Genomic DNA, 17,823 nt, shown 5'->3' with positions numbered 1-17,823 from the left:
TATAACATACCATTTTCTTGAGTTGGGTTTGTTTTTAAATTAGACCGCTTCAGTTTGGCCTGTGATCTCGTATTTTGATGATTTTGTATCTTGTGTTTTTAGATAAACTATTCATAAGAATAAAAAAAATTATAAAAAATCAACTAATCTTTTGAAGACAAATATAGTTAAATCACGTTATTACAAATATTAGAATCTGATTTTATTATAATTATCGAATCAATCTAATTTTTTTATATAAATGATTTATATACAAGAACAAAAAATATTAACATATGAGACTATTGAAATTGGGCACAAACAAGACCGTCAAGTCCTCTAAAGGACGAGAGAAGTTACATTCTTTTTTTTTTAAGGACAAGTAGTAAAAAAGTAATGTTATAATAATCGTTTTATTCTATTACTACAGTATCTTTATCATTTAATGTGTTAATTTAGTTATCAACAGTGGAATAAAGATTCATATAAGTGATGCGACATTATTTATCAATATAGTATTGGTAACTTACAATATACATAATAAAATATAAAAAATAAAACAGTACCATTGGGTAAAATAGACTTGATCAAAGGCTTGTGTCACTTTAACTACCCATGTCTTCACTTGAAAGAACAGAGAGAGATAGCTAGTAGTAAACCAAAATCAACTGAGATGTCCCCATATATATATATGTGTCTCATCCTTTAGTTTCCTTCTAAATTCAGAGAGAGAATATGAAAGAGGAAATGGAAGAAGGGAAAATAGGTTCATACTCAGATGATCAAGAAAAGTTCCTTAATCACCCACCAAGACCAAGAAAGGGAGGTCTCAGAACCATACCCTTCATCCTAGGTAACCACCAGTCATTCACATACACAACACACACAAAAACTAATATGATTACAAAAGCGTTTGTAATTTTACATCTAAATTTTTTGACAATTTGATGAACGAAGAAAACGGGTTGAATTTAAAAACTGTTAGCAGTCATTTCTGTGAGTCGTACGCTTTATATAACAGAATAGATATACATATACATGTGCATTACATCATTTGAATTACATTTTTCTCTTTTGATTTTCAGTGAATGAATCATTTGAGAAAGTGGCAAGCTTTGGTCTAATGCCAAACATGATATTCTACTTGATGGAAAGCTACTCCATGGAAGCAGCCACTGCCTCAATCTTCCTCTCTCTGTGGTCAGCCATGTCCAACACTTTGGCCATTTTCGGAGCTTTTCTCTCTGATTCTTACTTGGGTCGGTTTCCGGTCATCGTTCTCGGCTCCATCTCTAGTCTTCTGGTAATTTGGGGCTTCCCTTTTTTCTTTTTTAACATTTTCCCCTGATTTGGTCATTTTCCGGGAAATTTTTTTCTGGGCTCAACTTGTTTTCCCGGAAAAACATTTTACTGGGTTCCACTTGTGTTTGTGTGTGTGATAGTGTGTAGTGCTCCAATAATACTTATCTGTATGTATTTGTTTATTCGTTCTATATATCTTTGTATGTGCTTGTTATACTTTTATTATACATACTATATATCTCTGTTTGTATACGTGTCTATATCACAACGTATATTTGTTGCTTTGAAGCGAAGCAAAATTGTGAAGCGTCTGTCTAACTAAACTTTGCCGAGATGGGACTTTCAAGCTACCATTCTTTTTGACATAAAATATTAGTAATTCTTTTTAGGTGACCAACTATGTACAAAATTGACCCGGACTGTAACTCAAGTGATTATGAAGGGTATTTGGATGTCGTTGAGGTAATTTATCATGTTCAAGCCAATAAAGTGGCATCGCCTGCTATAGTAATATAACTTTACTAATTTACTAACATTCTATCATGTGATGAATTAAAAAAAATAAGGTACAAAATTAGTGTTTTGGGTGTCTGTGATAAGTAAGACTATCCAATGGTAAGTAGAATCAATTTAGTAAATTGAAGTTGTGTTGTAAGTAAGTTTAGTTTAATGGTAAATACAGTCACATTGTGTGGTAAGTAAAGTCAGTTTCAATATGAGTACGAAAATTATTAGATACTCTTGAAATATTATGTGGTATTGTTTATGTTATACTTTTAGGCTAATGAGAAACTACAATTGACACTAAAACTGTGTTTAGTTAGGAGATTTAGGAAGAGATAAGGAAAGGAAAAGAGAAAGGGAAAAGGTAGATGAAATGTGAATAAAATATATCAGCATTGCACCTAGTTATTTGTTTCTTTAATACTTTACAAAGGTGAGTTAACATGTCTTATAAAATTTTCATTATGTAATTAATTTAATGCATCATGTGACGTTCCGAAACTAATAAATAATTATTCATTCTAGTAGGAAGTAAAAATTATGAAAAAATCATTTCGTTTTTCAAAAAAAGAGTCTTATTTTTTGTATTATGTTTTCATCATTATTTTAAATATTAAAAAATAAAAGCAAAGTTGAAAAAATAATGAAATTCAACCTCATATTTGTGCTAAGAAAGAGTGTTTAAAGCAAAGTTGGAGAAGTTGAGAGCCAAAAACAACTTCAACTATCCAATTCTAAATTAAACCCATGAAATGAATTTGAATATGTGTGCTTGTTTATTTCAAGGTCATGACTCATGACAAGAATATGATTTTCTATTACTATTTTCCTGGGATCTTTATCAAAACATATAATATGACGTAATTGTACTTGTTTGTTTAGAAGGAAAATTGTTTTTGAACTGGGAAAAGAATTTTTCTTCACACTCTACCTATACCTACCAATTGATATCCAATTAAGCAATAGAAGACTTTCCTTCTCTCGTTGTTTTTTTTTTTTTTCCTTCCCCTGAATCTGTTTTAGAACATGTCTTATGACGAACTTGCAACATGTTTGTTTCAAAAGAAAATTGTTTTTGAATTGGGGAAAGAAGTATTGTTTCATACTCTACCTATCAGATAGCAATAAAAAAATTTCCTTCTTTTATTGTGGAATCATTAGATATCTTAAACAATGGCATGCATTTCTTGTGAGGGATAGAATATTAAAAAATAAATAAATAATTCAAGAAAATGAAATTAGGGTAATGGATCCTCTATTCCAGAATTTCTATCTTTCTGTCTCAATGTATTCACAGATAGTGGAAATCTTGAAACATGAAATTCTTAGGACGTGCAACTCAGAATACATTGGAATAGAGGGACAAGAAATTTTCAATAAAGTGTGCCCTGCCAATTTTAACTTTCAGTTTTTTTGTTGATAATTCTTTGATGATAAAGTTTTTATGTTAAGAAAATGAAATTAGGGTAAGGGACCATCTGTGCTGAATTTTTTTTGTGCCTCTATCTCAATGTACTCACAATCACACAATGGGATAGATATCTCAAAACATGAGAATCTTAGGACACGTGTTACTCAAAAGACAGTGACAGAGAAACAAGAAAATTTCAGGATAAAGAATCCCATCCCACAAGTTAAGGATGAAGTGAGAGCCTGTTGATTTTAATGTTCATTTGTTGATTATTCTATCGTGTTTTCAAGAAAATAAAATTAGGCTCAAGGATCCTCTGTGCTGCAATTTATGTCTTATCTCAATGCACTTGTAGTCGCACAATAAGTTGAAAATCTCGACCCACATGCAACTCATAATACATTAAAACAGAGGGACGAGAAAATTTTGAGACAGATAATACTGCTAATTTTAATATTCAGCCCTATTGATTATTCTATGATGTTGTTCTGTTTTGATAGGGAATGACTCTCCTCTGGCTAACAGCAATGCTTCCACAATTGAAACCACCCTCTTGTGAACACTTCATCAACAGCACTTGCAACAACTCTCCAACCTCAGCCCAACTAGCTGTCTTGTTCTCTAGTTTTGGCCTAATCTCCATTGGAGCTGGTTGCATTAGACCTTGTTCTATAGCCTTTGGTGCAGACCAATTGGACAACAAAGACAACCCTGACAATGATAGGACTTTGCAAAGCTTCTTCAATTGGTACTATGCCTCTACTGGACTCTCCACAGTCCTTGCCTTGACTGTCATTGTCTACATTCAAGAACATTTGGGCTGGCAAGTTGGTTTTGGAATCCCGGTTGTGTTCATGGTTTTCTCTGCTCTCATGTTCTTGTTGGGCTCTTCTCTTTACATCAAAGTTGTCGCTAGCGAGAGTTTGTTCACCAGTTTTGTTCAAGTTCTCGTGGCAGCGAGGAAAAACAGGAAAAACAGATACTCTGATGATTTTTATCATAAAAGCCAAGAACCAAAGTTCTGTGCACCAACTGAGAACTTGAGGTGCCTAAACAAAGCATGCATAATTACAGATCCCGAGAGAGATTTGAATCCAGATGGATCGGCTTCAAATCCATGGCATCTATGCACGGTGGAACAAGTAGAATCGCTCAAGGCCCTTCTCAAAGCAATCCCCATGTTCTCTGCTGGTATTATGGTCATACTAATCATCTGCCAAAACTCATTTTCAACACTCCAAGCGAAAACCATGAACCGCCACATCATCTCAAGTTTTGAGATCCCTGCAGGGAGCTTTTCCGTGTTCATGATCGTCACACTAACACTATGGGTCGCCTTCTATGACCGTTTCATGGTTGCGCTACTAGCAAAGTGCACAGGGAGGCCACTTGGGCTTAGCCCCCGTGTCAGGATGGGGATTGGATTATTACTGTCATGTCTGGCAACAGTAGTGTCAGCAGTAATTGAATGCAAAAGGCGTTCAAAAGCCATTGAACAAGGGTTTCAGGACGATCCCAATGCTGTGGTGGACATGACTGCAATATGGTTGGTTCCACAATATGCCATACTTGGACTAGCCGAGGCGTTTTATTCGATTGGGCAAATAGAGTTCTTTTACAGTCAGTTCCCTAAAAGCATGACTAGCATTTCAATGGCTCTTTCGACACTTGGGATGGCGGTATCGAGCCTAGTGGGGAGCCTTCTGGTGAAAATTGTGAATGTGGTTACAACCAAAGGGGGCAAAGTAAGCTGGTTGTCAAGCAACCTTAATAGGGGTCACGTAGATTACTATTATTGTCTACTTACTTTCTTGGGCTTGCTAAATTTCATTTATTTCCTAATTTGCTGCCGGGTTTGCGAGCCTATTAAGAACGAAACAACAAGGTTATCCAGTGAGGTAGGTGAAGAAGAATCCGACTATAGCGAATTACCTTCGGCTTAAAATGTATGGTTTTCATGTTATGGCAGCTAGTAGTCAAGATGCGTGCTTTCTCTTCTCTCTCTTTTTTTTTTTATTTTTTTTTATTTTTTTGGTGTGTAATTCCTCTGTAAATTATCAGCAATCAAAGTAGCTCAATCCTTGGATCTTTTTTGGGGTATACATTGGTTTAATGTTGTGTTCGGTAGGAGGGAAACTGGAAAAAGAAAACGGTGAACAATAGAAAAACCACTTAATACTCATTTAGCACAACTTTGAATTAGGGATTGGTAGGGGCTGCACTACCTCTTGTACAACAGACCTTAGGCAGGCACCCCTCCTAAAGTGCAATGGAAGTCACCAACCTAGGCCGTGGAACTTGTTGATCGGTCATTGACCACGTTCAGGTAAGTATGTTTCAAGGGAGCTAATACATTTCATTGTGTAGGCTTGGCTGCCCGTTCTTTTGCTCATATGCTTTCGATGTGGTATGACGAAGTCAAGGATTCCCCCCACCAAATCCACCTAGCCAAGAGTTCCCAAGTTCAACAACCATTTCAACTTTATTTGGAATCTGATATTTTTTTCTAGGAGCTAAGAGCAAGGGAAGCTGCTAAAAACATGGATTTTGCTTCAGCTCAGTTAAAGCAACCATATTTTTGGTACAAAATTCAGAAGCTCATCTTCCTTTTGCTCAACACTAGATATGAGGCATAATAATGTATTGGCCGCACATGGAGCAATATCCAATAGAGTGAGAATGTTAATATTATGTCAACAAAGGCAAAATACTCAAAATGCAGGTGCAAAATTACAATGAGTCTTTTGACATTCCTTAATCTCAGAGATATGTGTAAGCTCTCTTAATTATGTTTCATTCTCAGTCACAACTAATCACAACTCATCTCAGTTATGTTTGACAGTGAAATTTCACAACTTGCCATTCTGCTCGTGATATCTTTGTGGGAGCTTTTAAATCTAATAACCATTCAAGTTACTTTACAAGTTCCATTCACAGTTTCATATTTACATTAACATTAGCACGAATTAAAAAATTATTATTATTTATTAAATGAAAAAATTAAGACTAGTGTTGGTGGGGTGCGCCAGGCCAAGGCAGTAGTGCAACACCAAGGCGACACTCAAAGACCCCAGTAGCAAGCTACTGTGATGGGACTTTCCCCTCAAAAAATTAATTTAATATCATGTGAACCGATGGTCCACGTATCAGATATTAAACTGATAAGAACAGATACTACACTTGATCTTAGCCAAAAGGCCGAGAAAGGTATGATTTGAAAACACTTGGGCTGGCTCTTTTAAAACCCAATGACCTGTTCTCTTTTTCTCTCCTTCTCGATATGGGACTAGTTGAACACTGACCAATCATTGTCTTCACTTAAAACACCAATGACCAGTGCTGTGTGTGTGTATAATTCGACATATAATGATTATCTCATTCCATTCATTAAATACACTGTAGCAGTCACTTGATCAAAGAATACATCTGGAAAATCCATTCAAGTTGGTCCAAAAATTTTCTGAGGAAACCATGAACTCTGTTGTTAGGCTAATTCCTGAAGTAGAGAATCAAAGACGAGTGCTTTCAATGCCTTATTTCCCTATTCTGCTTCTTTAAGCTCGATGTACCACACTATGGGATTCTCTGAGTGGCGTTTTCTCTGCGCTTCTATTGAGTGAAAGACCGAGCCAACACTTCTCATTTGGAATGCACCCTTTAGGCTAGTTCATGATTTTTAGTTACAATATATTGTCTGTATCCTCATTTGGTTGACAATTCATTGCAGCGATGTCTAGTCTGTATTGATGGGATGGATTAGGCATTTTAGATACTTTTTCTTAGAAAGTTGGAGGTTCAGAAACTCCTTGGCAATGGCATATCCATGGGGAAAAAAATTGGAATAGTTTGGAAAAATCAAGAAACACTGATTATGTTTAGATCATAGATTTAGATAAAGATTTAGGAAAAGTAAAATTGAAAAGGTAAGAGAAATAAGAATGAAATATGAGCTAAACTGACCATGTGCTTGGGACCATGATGTACAAGAACCCATTACAATAATCATTTCAAAAAAAACATTTGATGACACCTTGAAATCAATCTTATGCCAACAATTTGTCTAAAATCAGGAGGTCACAAACCAGTCCTAAACCACTGTCAGAAATCATTAGTACCCCCATAAAACAGAAAATTTAGCACTAGAGATTAGTAGGGGCTGCGCGAACGCAAGCCCCCTCTATCACAAATTATGACGTAGACTCCACCTCTTGGGTAGATCTTAGGCAGGCACCCCTCCTATGTGCAATGGAGGTCACCAACCTAGGCCATGGGCCTTGTTGATCGCCCATTGACCCCGTCCAGGTAAGTATGTTTTAAGTTTGCTCATACATTTCTTTGTATAGGCTTGATTCCCCATTCTTTTGCTCCTATGCTTTCGATGTGGGATGAAGTCTAGAAATCCCCCAACACCCCCCCCCCCCCCACCACCCACCTAAGAGATCCAAGTTCAACAACCATTCAACTTTATTTGGAATGTGATCTGTGAATCTGATATTTTTCTAGGACCTCAAAGAGAAGCTGCTGATATGTCAAAGCCACTTTTTTCAATTCAATCAAGATGTGACAGTTTCTGGGTTATTTTGCAAATTGTGTTTTGTTGAATAGTCATTACTTGGCAATGTCTTTTCAGTGTATGTGCCCAGTGTGATCGTTAATCTACTTTGCAATAAGCATGTGCCCAGTGTGTCTTTTCAGTGTATTTTTCTCTGATTGAATTACATAGTCGAAGCAGATAGATGAATTCAAATTCTGAAGAAATAAATATAAGTTCATTGAGCAATCTAATAACACCTGAAAGTACTACAAATCCATTGGTTGCAAGAGACAGCAGCAAATTGACTATTACATTCAATGTATACAAATCACTTGCAACAGAACTAGGGTTGGAAGTCCGGCTATTTTTCTCTGATTGAATTACATGGTCAAAGAAGATAGATGAATTCAAATACTCCAAAGAAATAAATATTAGTTCATTGAGTAATCTAATAACACTTGAAAGTACTACTAATCCATTGGTTGCAAGAAATAGCAGCAAATTGACATATACAAATCACTTGCAACAAAACTAGGCAGTTTTGGCATTAGGTATTAAGACTAGGATTATTATTATTTTATTTTATTACATTGTAAATTTAAGACTAATATTGGTGGGGTGTGCCAAGCCGAGGCAGTAGTGCAACACCAAGGCGACACTCAAAACACCCCAGCAGCAAGCTACTGTGATGGGCCTTTCCCCTCAAAATATAAATTTAATATCATGTGAACCGATAGTCCACGTATCAGATATTAAACTGATAAGAACAGATACTACACTTGATCTTAGCCAAAAGGCCGAGAAAGGTATGCTGTGTACAAACTTGGGCTGCCTGTTTTAAAACCGATTGACCTGTCATCTTTCTCTTGTCTTCTCAATATGGGACTAGTTGAAAGAAACTTATCATTCTCTGTTACTCTTCAGCACCAATGACCAATATTTAATATCATTCCATTCATTTAAATACACTCAAGTCACTTAATCATAGAATACATGTGGAATTTCTATTCAAGTTGGTCCAAATTTTTTTTCTGAGGAAACTTGTCTATGGTCTTGTTCACTATCATCGTAACAATTATTAGTTCAGTGAAGCAAGAGCTCTGTCATTAGGCTAATTTCTGAGTACGGAACTGAAGGCAAGTGCTTTCAATGCTTTGGTGCCCTATTCTGCTACTTGAAGCTCCATGTCGTCCACTATAGGACTTGCTGAGTGGCATTTTCTCTGTGCATGTATTGAGTGAAGCACTGAGCCTCTGTCTTCTTCTCAAGAATGCACACTAGTTTCTTATTCTTAGAATGCAAATTAAAGTGGGGAAGAGTCACACTATATATTGTGTCTTTGTATCCACCTTTAGAAGACTGTTCACTGCAGCAATGTCTCTAGTCAATTTGTAGTCTGTTAGGTATTTTAGGTAAAGTTGGGGGTGTTGAGATCTCCATGGCACATGAATGACACAAGTAGGGTAATAGTCAGCAAAATGATCATGTGGATAATATTCAATAAATTCCTTGTGAAGTAAGAGCACCAAGAAATCAAAGATCTCAATCAAATCTAGTCAAAAAAGCTCATGTGTCAAGATCAGTCCAACCATTTATCATTTTTTGTTTTGCTACAACTTTAATAATGGAGTAAGGCAGAGGCTAATGGAGTAAGGCAGAGGCCGCACGAACATGGGCTTTTACTGCCACACATTATAACATAGACCATCTCTTGAGCAAAGTAATTATTCAATCTTCTCATAATACTGCATTGACAGTGTGTCTACCCGAACAATCACATAAAAATTTCAAAAAACAAATTAAATAAATTGCACTAGAGATTAGTAGGGGCTGCGCGAACGCAAGCCCCTGCTACCACAAATTATGACGTAGACTCCACCACTTGGGTAGATCTTAGGCGGGCACCCCTCCTAAGTGCAATGGAGGTCACCAACCTAGGCCATGGGTCTTCTTGATCAACCATTGACCCCGTCCAGGTAAGTATGTTTTAAGTTAGCTAATACACTTCTTTGTATAGGCTTGACTTCCTGTTCTTTAGCTCGTATGCTTTTGATGTGGGATGTATTCAAGAAATCAACAACCATCCAACTTTATTTGGAATCTGATATTTTTCTAGGACCTCAAAGGGCTGGGGAAGCTGCTAAAACCTGGATTTTGTTTTAGCTCTGTCAAAGCAATCATTTTTCAATTCAATCAAGATGAAACAGTTGCTGGGTTATTTTGCAAACTGTGTTTTGTTGAGTAGTAATTACTTGGCAATGCCATTTCAGTTTTATGTGCCCCAGTGTGGTCCTTGAGCTACTTTGCAATGATTATTGAAAGGGAAAAAATAAAAGTTCCACACCGATGTGAGTATATCGAAGCAGTGATGAAAGGCTGTTTGAATGACACTTTAAATTTGGATGGTTCCGTCACAACTTTCATGGGACTTCAAGTGAAAATGCAGTCTAAAGTGGGTTTATTTGTTGATGAATGTAACCATTCGAATACTCCAAAGAAAAATGGGTAAATTACACTAACGCCTCATGAGGTTTGAGTACAACACATAACACTCCTGATGTTTGGAAAATGACACTAATTCAGTCATTGTAATTATTTAGACAGAATGAAGACATTGAACTTATACACTTTCTTTTCTTGCTTTGCTTACTTCCTCCGTTTTTTTTTTCCCTTCCCTTCCCTTTGCTTTATTTATTTATTTTTAAATGTAATTTCCTAAATTTTTCTAATAGTTGTTTCATTTATATAAGCAGGGTTTGTGAAATGAGACTATTTATCATAAGGGTGGAAATGTAATTTTCAGAACGTCAGGGGTAGGATGTAATTAGACCAAATCTCAGGGGGTGTCAGTGTAATTTACTCAAGCAAAATAAATAAATAGAAGTTATCAAGGCAATCTATCAACAAGTGAAATTCCTCTTCTTCTGCTCAAAACACTAGACTTTGAGAGACAACAATTTAAAGGCCAGAACCAGCAATCGAAGACTCAAGCCTAGTTTGGGAAGACTAAATAAGTACACTTTTTGACTTTTTATTAAATATGGATTGGGTTTGAAGTGATGTGTTAGAGAGGTGATGTAACTTAAATAAGATGATGTGACTTAAATAAGATAGTGACTTTTTGACTTTTTTCAATCATGCCAAACTTGACCTCAACTCATGATAGTGTACTAGTGACAAAGTGGATAGATCCATTGGTGCAAAACAGACTGCAGCAAATTGATTTGGGTGCCCTTCAACAAACAAACAACGTGGGGAGAGAGAGAGAGAGAGAGAGAGAGAGCAATAGTACATGTATGACAATATACAATAGGGACTTTCTGTCATAGTTCTTCAATCTAGCAACATTGGGCACAGAAAATCAACTTCTAGTTGTACTGGGAAACTAATAGAGGGCTAACCCCAAACACCATGGTGAGAAACCAAAAAATTAACCAAAGAAAAATTATAGAAGACTATAATGCAAATCACTGTCAACAGAGCTTTGAGGCACAAAATCATGTATATAACAACTGCAATTCCCTTGCCTTGCTAGTTATTTACAGAAATTTGAAAACTAGTATTGGTGGGGTGCGCCAGGCCAAGGCAGTAGTGCAACGCCAAGGAGACACTCGAAGACCCCAATAGCAAGCTACTGTGATGGGCCTTCCCCCTTAAAAAATTAATTTAATATCATGGGAGCCGATGGCCCACGTATCAGATATTAAACTGATAAGAACAGATACTACACTTGATCTTAGCCAAAAGGCCGAGAAAGGTATGCTTAATAACATCTTGGGCTGCCTTTTTTATAACTGACAGACCTGTCATTTTTCTCCCTCCTTTTCGATATGGGACAACTTGAACCTTATCATATTCTCTGTTACTAATTTGTTGCTTCAAAGTGGACTAGATTGGATTAATCCCTTCAATTCAACAACACCAGTCAGTGCTCTGTCTGTATTAAAAAACAGAGGACTAAAAAAATCACGTGCAGATCTCAAATCATTGCTCTTCCAATATGTATTATAACTTCATCAATCTTTCCAGACCTTGATTACTAAGAGCTACATTGAAAAGGACAGATTATCAGCTACAAGTTCGCATTAACTTCTTCTGTATCTATACACAGTCATATCCACCTACTACAAATTAACCAACCACATAAATTTAAAATTTTATCCAATTGCACTACAAATTAACCAACCATTACATTATGAGATCACGAGACATAGTACACAATTAAAACCTTTGTTACAAAACATTTTCTACAAAACCCACAAAATAACTTTATTTGAACTACAGTTTGATAGGGGCTGCGCGAACGCAGGCCCCCACTATCACAAATTATGACGTAGGCTCCACCAACTTGGGTAGACCTTAGGCAGGCACCCCTCCCAAAGTGCAATGGAAGTCACCAACCTAGGCCATGGGCCATGTTGATCGCCCATTGACCCCGTCCAGGTAAGTATGTCTTTCGTTGGCAACACATTTCTTTGTATATGCATAATTTGATGTTATTTTGCTCGTATGCTTGCGATGTGGGATGAAAATGGACTCACTCCACCCAACGGTTCTAAAGTAAAGTTCAACAACCATTCAATTTTTATGTGAATCTGATATTTGACCATTCACATTTCTGTACGCTAGCACATTTGGCAGGCTAGAGTAAGAAACTTGAAGCTCACCTAGTTCCAAAGATCGATTAGATTATGAATGAGTAAATAAGTCCCAATTGCTTTACCAATAGCTACTAAATTGAAAGTAAAGACAGGTTCCTGCAGGTACCCATTAAAAGGCAATACTTCTTAACGAGTATGTAGAGTAGCCTATCTATATATTTATTTTTGTTACCCAAAAAAAAATATATATATATAGATTCAGTTGTACCAACCGATACAGGTTTCAGGCCCCGTTTGTTTTGAGGAGTAGAATAGAGGGAATTGATGGTAAGAGAATTAGTAAAATTGTATTTGTTTTGATGATAATTGTTAGTGTGAGGATTGTTAAATTATTTTTATATAAAATAATAAATCAAATGAAACTATAATTTTTACTTAACAAAAAGCACAAAAACATTAAATATTAATGTTTATAAAAAAAATAGCCAACAAGTAAAAAAAAATAAAAAATTTGTTGTTGACCGATCAGACTTTCGAGCAGATATCTTGTAACACCCAATCTGAACGGACTACTTTGCTAATACCATCTCCCAGCCCAGACTATTAGTCTATTGTCCAAGGCCTATCCTAAGCTGAAGGCAAGGACAGAACCAGAATTTCATCACTGGAAGGGCCAAAAGGCAAATAAAAAATTTCACCATATACATATGCACGCATGTATGTACAATATGATGTATAAATTATGTATATACACAAAAAAATTCAAATATTATAGAAGTAATTTCTAATAGGATGGGAAAAAAATGGTGCAAAATGAAAAGAAAGTGCAAGAGAGGAGAAAAATGAGATATGTATTTTTTATACTGGGGCCATTTTATGTATAAAATGAGATATATTTTTAAAATATTATGACAAATCATATTTTTCACAGAAATAGGGGGCCATGACCCCCCATAGTCTTCTCCTAGTTCCGTTCCTGACTGAAGGGACCACGAAACTAGAGTTCAAAAACCAAAACCTAAGCTAATTTTACTGTTTATCACTAATAGTTCGATCCGGACTGCAAGTGAAGAAAACAAACGAGGCCTCAGTTCCAATTCAAAAGTGTGATGGAATCTGTTCTTCCAAATCGCGCAAGCTCTATTTCACGTGTAGTTGTTACAAAGATATGACTGATCTTTACTGACAAGGATTGATCATTAAAGTTAAATAATTAATCTTTAAGATCAAATGGTAAATTCTAACTAAGCGGACCATTATTAATTTTTTCCCATTCACATAAGTTGTGACAGGTAGGATGTCATCCAACCTGATTCGCGAACACCCTAAACCTTCATTGATTAATGAATTACCGGTTGTGAAGAGTCTGAAGATCGCGATTAGGAGGAATATTCAGCATTCAAACACCGAGCCTATAGCAAAAACTCGAGGACTCCTTCGACACCGAAGCATTTGCAGATTCGAAAATGATCTCATGTGAAAAGTGGTTGTGGAGGGAATACAAGTTGGTCTCCATTGAAATTATAAAAATGTACCCTGGAAAAGGTAAATTACACTTCGAGGTTTTAATCATTTTTCACTTACATTTTTGAAGTTTTTTTCTTTACTATTTGGTCCTTTATGTTTTAATTTTTTTTTATTTACTTCAAAAGTTAAATTATTACATTAAAAATGATACATTGGCAGTCAAGTTGTATAAAAATATTTGTTATATATAATTCACATCTTTGATACTAATCTAAATTTTTAATATAATAATATATTCCTTATGTCATGTGGCAGTCAATGTGGTATTTTCATCTAATTTCGAACAAAAAATTAGTTTTAAAAGTAAATTAAAAAAAAATGGAAACATTAAAAGTCAAAGTGAGATAATAAAAAAAAAAGGAAGTTTTTTTAATAAATCCTTTTTTCTAAGAGTTTTATTCCATTTAATCTTTTTTCTTTTCTTTTTTTTTTTTATTATTCCATTAGGTCTTATTTGAGGTAAGAAGACCAAAATACCATCTATCTCTCTTGCCTCTGTTATATTCTGAAATCAAAATCGATCATATTCCATCGTTGTTCCATATTTCACTCCCCAAATCATTCCTTCTCAAAACTATCACTGTTGCAGCAAAAACTCCTAACCACTAACCCTAGGTTTCATATCGCTTCACCACTATCGCCCACAGTTGCCAGTGGCTGGTGTAGACATCACATTTTGACCGGCCCTAAGACTTGGGTACTTTCTATTGATTACCCGATGATGAAAATAAGAATATGCTATCTCACAAAATTCTCACTTTATATATATTATGTTATATTATTATATAATATTTTATTAAATTTATTCGGTACCGTGGTTTCAATCACGCACCATACTTTTGTATATATGTATTAAATATTTTATATCTATATAATAAGGGAAGATAGTTTTTGAAAATGTATAAAATGTATGTGAGATACATTTGATTTCAAAGGCTCAGACGAATTCTAATAAATATCAATGGTTCAAAAGAAGGTTTGGTTCAAAAGAAGCTTTGATTCCCGCTCAAACGCTCATCTTTCTCTCTCTCACTTCTGCCAAACATGTCTACCCCCTCTCTGCACGTTCTCTCTCTCTCCCACTTCTGCCAAACATGTCTATAGACCTAAAAAGGAAGATCGACACCCACCTTCCTCGGTAGTTTTCCCAATTTTGAGTTCCGCACCTTGACACCCACCCTCCTCGGCTTCAAGAGTAACGAGCCCTTGATTTGAGTTGCTAATACAGTTTGAGGTTTTGTATATTCTATTGTTATGATGTATTTTAGAGTGTTGTTCTCATAATTTTGGATACAATTTTGCTATACATATGTTTATGCACACATATATATAAAAGCAAAACTACCCATTTTGATTCTTTTGTCAAATCACAAGTAACGAGCCGTTGATTTGAGTTGCTTACAGTTTGATGTTTTATATATTCTGTTGTTATGAGCGATTTAGAGTGTCATTCTCATAATTTTAGATACAATTTTGTTATACATATGTTTACACACACATATAGGTATTTACTTCATTGTTCAAAAGCAAAAGCTACCCATTTTGATTCTTTTGTCATTCTCCTCAGTTATGAAGACAGAGTCTCCTCAGGTCGGTCTCTCTTCCTCTTTTTTGGTATTTTCAATTCTTTGTGGGTCATTTAATTTGGGGTTTATTTTTGTTTCCTCTTTTTTTAGAATGCTTTATTAATTTGGGCTACCATTCTTTCTCTCAATCTAGGTTTATTTCCTGTTCTTCAACTGGTTTGTCTATATGGTTGTGGTGAAGATCATCATTAAGTGCATGAACACCACTGCTTTGTCATGTGAACCAATTGTTTGACAAAATGATTATGAGAGAAAAAAAAATACTGATACCCACATTTCTGAACTTTTTTAAATTAGTTGTTGCTTTTGAAAAGGTTTGCACATTGCATTGTTTCTTAAATATTAATCTCAAAAATTTCCTGATTGGAATTTAATTATGGCTGCAGGAGGATCGCCCGCTATTTGTCCAATTCTGTGCAAATGATCCAGATACTTTGTTGGACGCAGCACGAAGAGTGGAACATTGTTGTGATTATGTTGATATTAATCTGGGGTAATGTGTTTGTTCCTTCACCTCTAATTCAAACTTGCATGGTAATATGTACTTGATATTAAAAAATGCTGCAACTTGAGGGACCCCCAAAATATTGAATATCTGTTAGCAGTTGATGTTACATATTTGATGCATAGATGATTTTCCCTCCAATTCCAACTGCCTTTGTTACTTGTGGTTCTCCTTAATGAAAAAAAAAAGGTTCAAAATTCATTGGATAAATGTGCAAGAGATGCTTTTCATCAAACACAAGATCCAGGCTAGATTTCTACCTAACTTTGCTACTACTGACTTAGAAAGGAATTCCTAAACCATTATTGATGTTATGAAATACCTTCTTCAACCATGATTAAAAGATAATATTAAAAATAGAATAAACCATAAATAATTCCATTGAACTTTAGAACCAAATTATAAATGCTCAAGTGAGAAAAAAAAAATACTGATACCTACATTTCTGCACTTTTTTAATTAGTTGCTGCTTATGAGGTTATTGGGTTATACAAAATTTGTCATTGCATTGTTCTTCAAAACCTGCTCAATTGCATCTAATTGCATTTAAGGTCCAACCTTGAGCTTTTGATAGTTTGCTGAGCATCAATCCTAAGGTGGATTATTCTTGATTTTAGCGCTCCGTTTGTTTCAAGGGAAAACATTTTTTCGTATTTTCTAGCGTTGGGTTCAAAGAAAAGTAAAAGTTGACGGAGAAAATCTTACCAATGCTACTATACTACCACTGCCACAACCACTAATCCTACCACTAATATAACAACGGAAATTAGTTTGAAAGTCTTAACCATAGGAAAATGTTTTGTACGGAAAAAAATTTGGAATTTTTTTCCTGTAAAACGCCTTTTGCCAAAACAAATGGAGCGTAGAATTCAAACAGCACAATGGTCCAGACTTTATCCCAGTTTGTACCAGTCACCTTTATTATTTACTATTGGATGTAATATTTCCAGTGATAGGAAACTACTCCACCTTTAACTGGCCACCTTTCTTCGTAGATTATGCATCTCTAAGTCATAATGATTTTTTGTGGTTGTATCATAAATGAAAGTTAGATATTACAAAATCTTATTACTATAACCAAATGTGTTTAGTTTGAAAATCCATTAGAATGCATATGCAACTCAGGGCAGATGCCCTGTATCAGAAGTATAATGGCCTCATCTCCTCCATTCCAGCCACTTTATTTGCAGAGTTTTTTAATGGGTTTTTCATATTGTTAGTTATGTTATATATGCCAATCTATGTATTTTATCAAGTTTTTATGTATGCACTATTTAGTTCCTCGAACATGTATGCATTCAGTTTTCAATATATTAAAATGGTTAAGATATTAAAAAAATTCAATGAAAACAAAAAAAAATACGGAAAACGAAAAAGTAGAATTTTCTGAAAAGTGAATTCTGAAAACTGAAATCAAATAAAGTTATGAGCTGAAATTCTTGGAAAATAAGATTGATAGACTTTTTTATTTTTTAAAGTTTGAAGAGAGAATTTATTTGATTATATTATGTAAACCTCCAAAATGAGTACTATTCATTCACAGTATAACATCTTCAAAAACTGAATCAAATAGTGAAATAAAGAATGCATTACACCATGACTTGCTTTAGTTGCCCTCATTATAATGGCTGATACACTTCATTATTGCTTATAAAATGGTTGATGAAACAGTTTTTATTTTGTTTTATTTTTTTGACATAAATTTATGTTTGGACTTTCTAAGTGATAAATGGTGAACTTCATAATACTTATGATTATAACGGATTTTGATTTTGGTTTTAATTTCATCTCTATAAAATTGTTGTGCTTCAATTTTAATTTCATCATTGATGGGTCTAAAATTATATAATGGAACAAACATTTTTTAGTTGAAG

The 17,823-nt window shown here is 35.0% G+C and overlaps 1 protein-coding gene and 6 non-coding genes across 7 annotated transcripts; 1 reads left to right on the top strand and 6 right to left on the bottom strand.

Annotated features, from left to right (window-relative positions):
* The first annotated feature begins 550 nt into the window (after positions 1 to 550).
* On the top strand, positions 551 to 5,284 carry LOC114272115 (protein NRT1/ PTR FAMILY 1.2). The gene is made up of 3 exons (XM_028213787.2): positions 551 to 832; positions 1,065 to 1,282; positions 3,697 to 5,284. The coding sequence occupies exons 1-3, from the start codon at positions 715 to 717 to the stop codon at positions 5,137 to 5,139; spliced, it is 1,779 nt and encodes a 592-aa protein (XP_028069588.2). The 5' UTR covers positions 551 to 714; the 3' UTR covers positions 5,140 to 5,284.
* A 927-nt stretch (positions 5,285 to 6,211) lies between these two features.
* LOC114272145 (U2 spliceosomal RNA) lies at positions 6,212 to 6,407 on the bottom strand. Its single transcript, XR_003632558.2, has one exon. It is a non-coding gene; the product is annotated as a U2 spliceosomal RNA (small nuclear RNA).
* Positions 6,408 to 7,345: 938 nt separating this feature from the next.
* Positions 7,346 to 7,506, bottom strand: LOC114272148 (U1 spliceosomal RNA). The gene has a single exon (XR_003632561.1). It is a non-coding gene; the product is annotated as a U1 spliceosomal RNA (small nuclear RNA).
* Positions 7,507 to 8,343: 837 nt separating this feature from the next.
* LOC114272146 (U2 spliceosomal RNA) lies at positions 8,344 to 8,540 on the bottom strand. Its single transcript, XR_003632559.1, has one exon. It is a non-coding gene; the product is annotated as a U2 spliceosomal RNA (small nuclear RNA).
* Positions 8,541 to 9,553: 1,013 nt separating this feature from the next.
* LOC114272147 (U1 spliceosomal RNA) lies at positions 9,554 to 9,714 on the bottom strand. Its single transcript, XR_003632560.1, has one exon. It is a non-coding gene; the product is annotated as a U1 spliceosomal RNA (small nuclear RNA).
* Positions 9,715 to 11,295: 1,581 nt separating this feature from the next.
* Positions 11,296 to 11,491, bottom strand: LOC114272144 (U2 spliceosomal RNA). Its single transcript, XR_003632557.2, has one exon. It is a non-coding gene; the product is annotated as a U2 spliceosomal RNA (small nuclear RNA).
* A 527-nt stretch (positions 11,492 to 12,018) lies between these two features.
* LOC114272149 (U1 spliceosomal RNA) lies at positions 12,019 to 12,181 on the bottom strand. Its single transcript, XR_003632562.1, has one exon. It is a non-coding gene; the product is annotated as a U1 spliceosomal RNA (small nuclear RNA).
* Between the last annotated feature and the right edge of the window lie 5,642 nt (positions 12,182 to 17,823).

This window comes from Camellia sinensis, chromosome 13, assembly GCF_055761805.1.
Source record: "Camellia sinensis isolate YWXY chromosome 13, ASM5576180v1, whole genome shotgun sequence".
NCBI lineage: Eukaryota > Viridiplantae > Streptophyta > Magnoliopsida > Ericales > Theaceae > Camellia > Camellia sinensis.
Note: the sequence above shows the minus strand (reverse complement) of the source record. Positions and strands in the feature narration are given on the sequence as shown.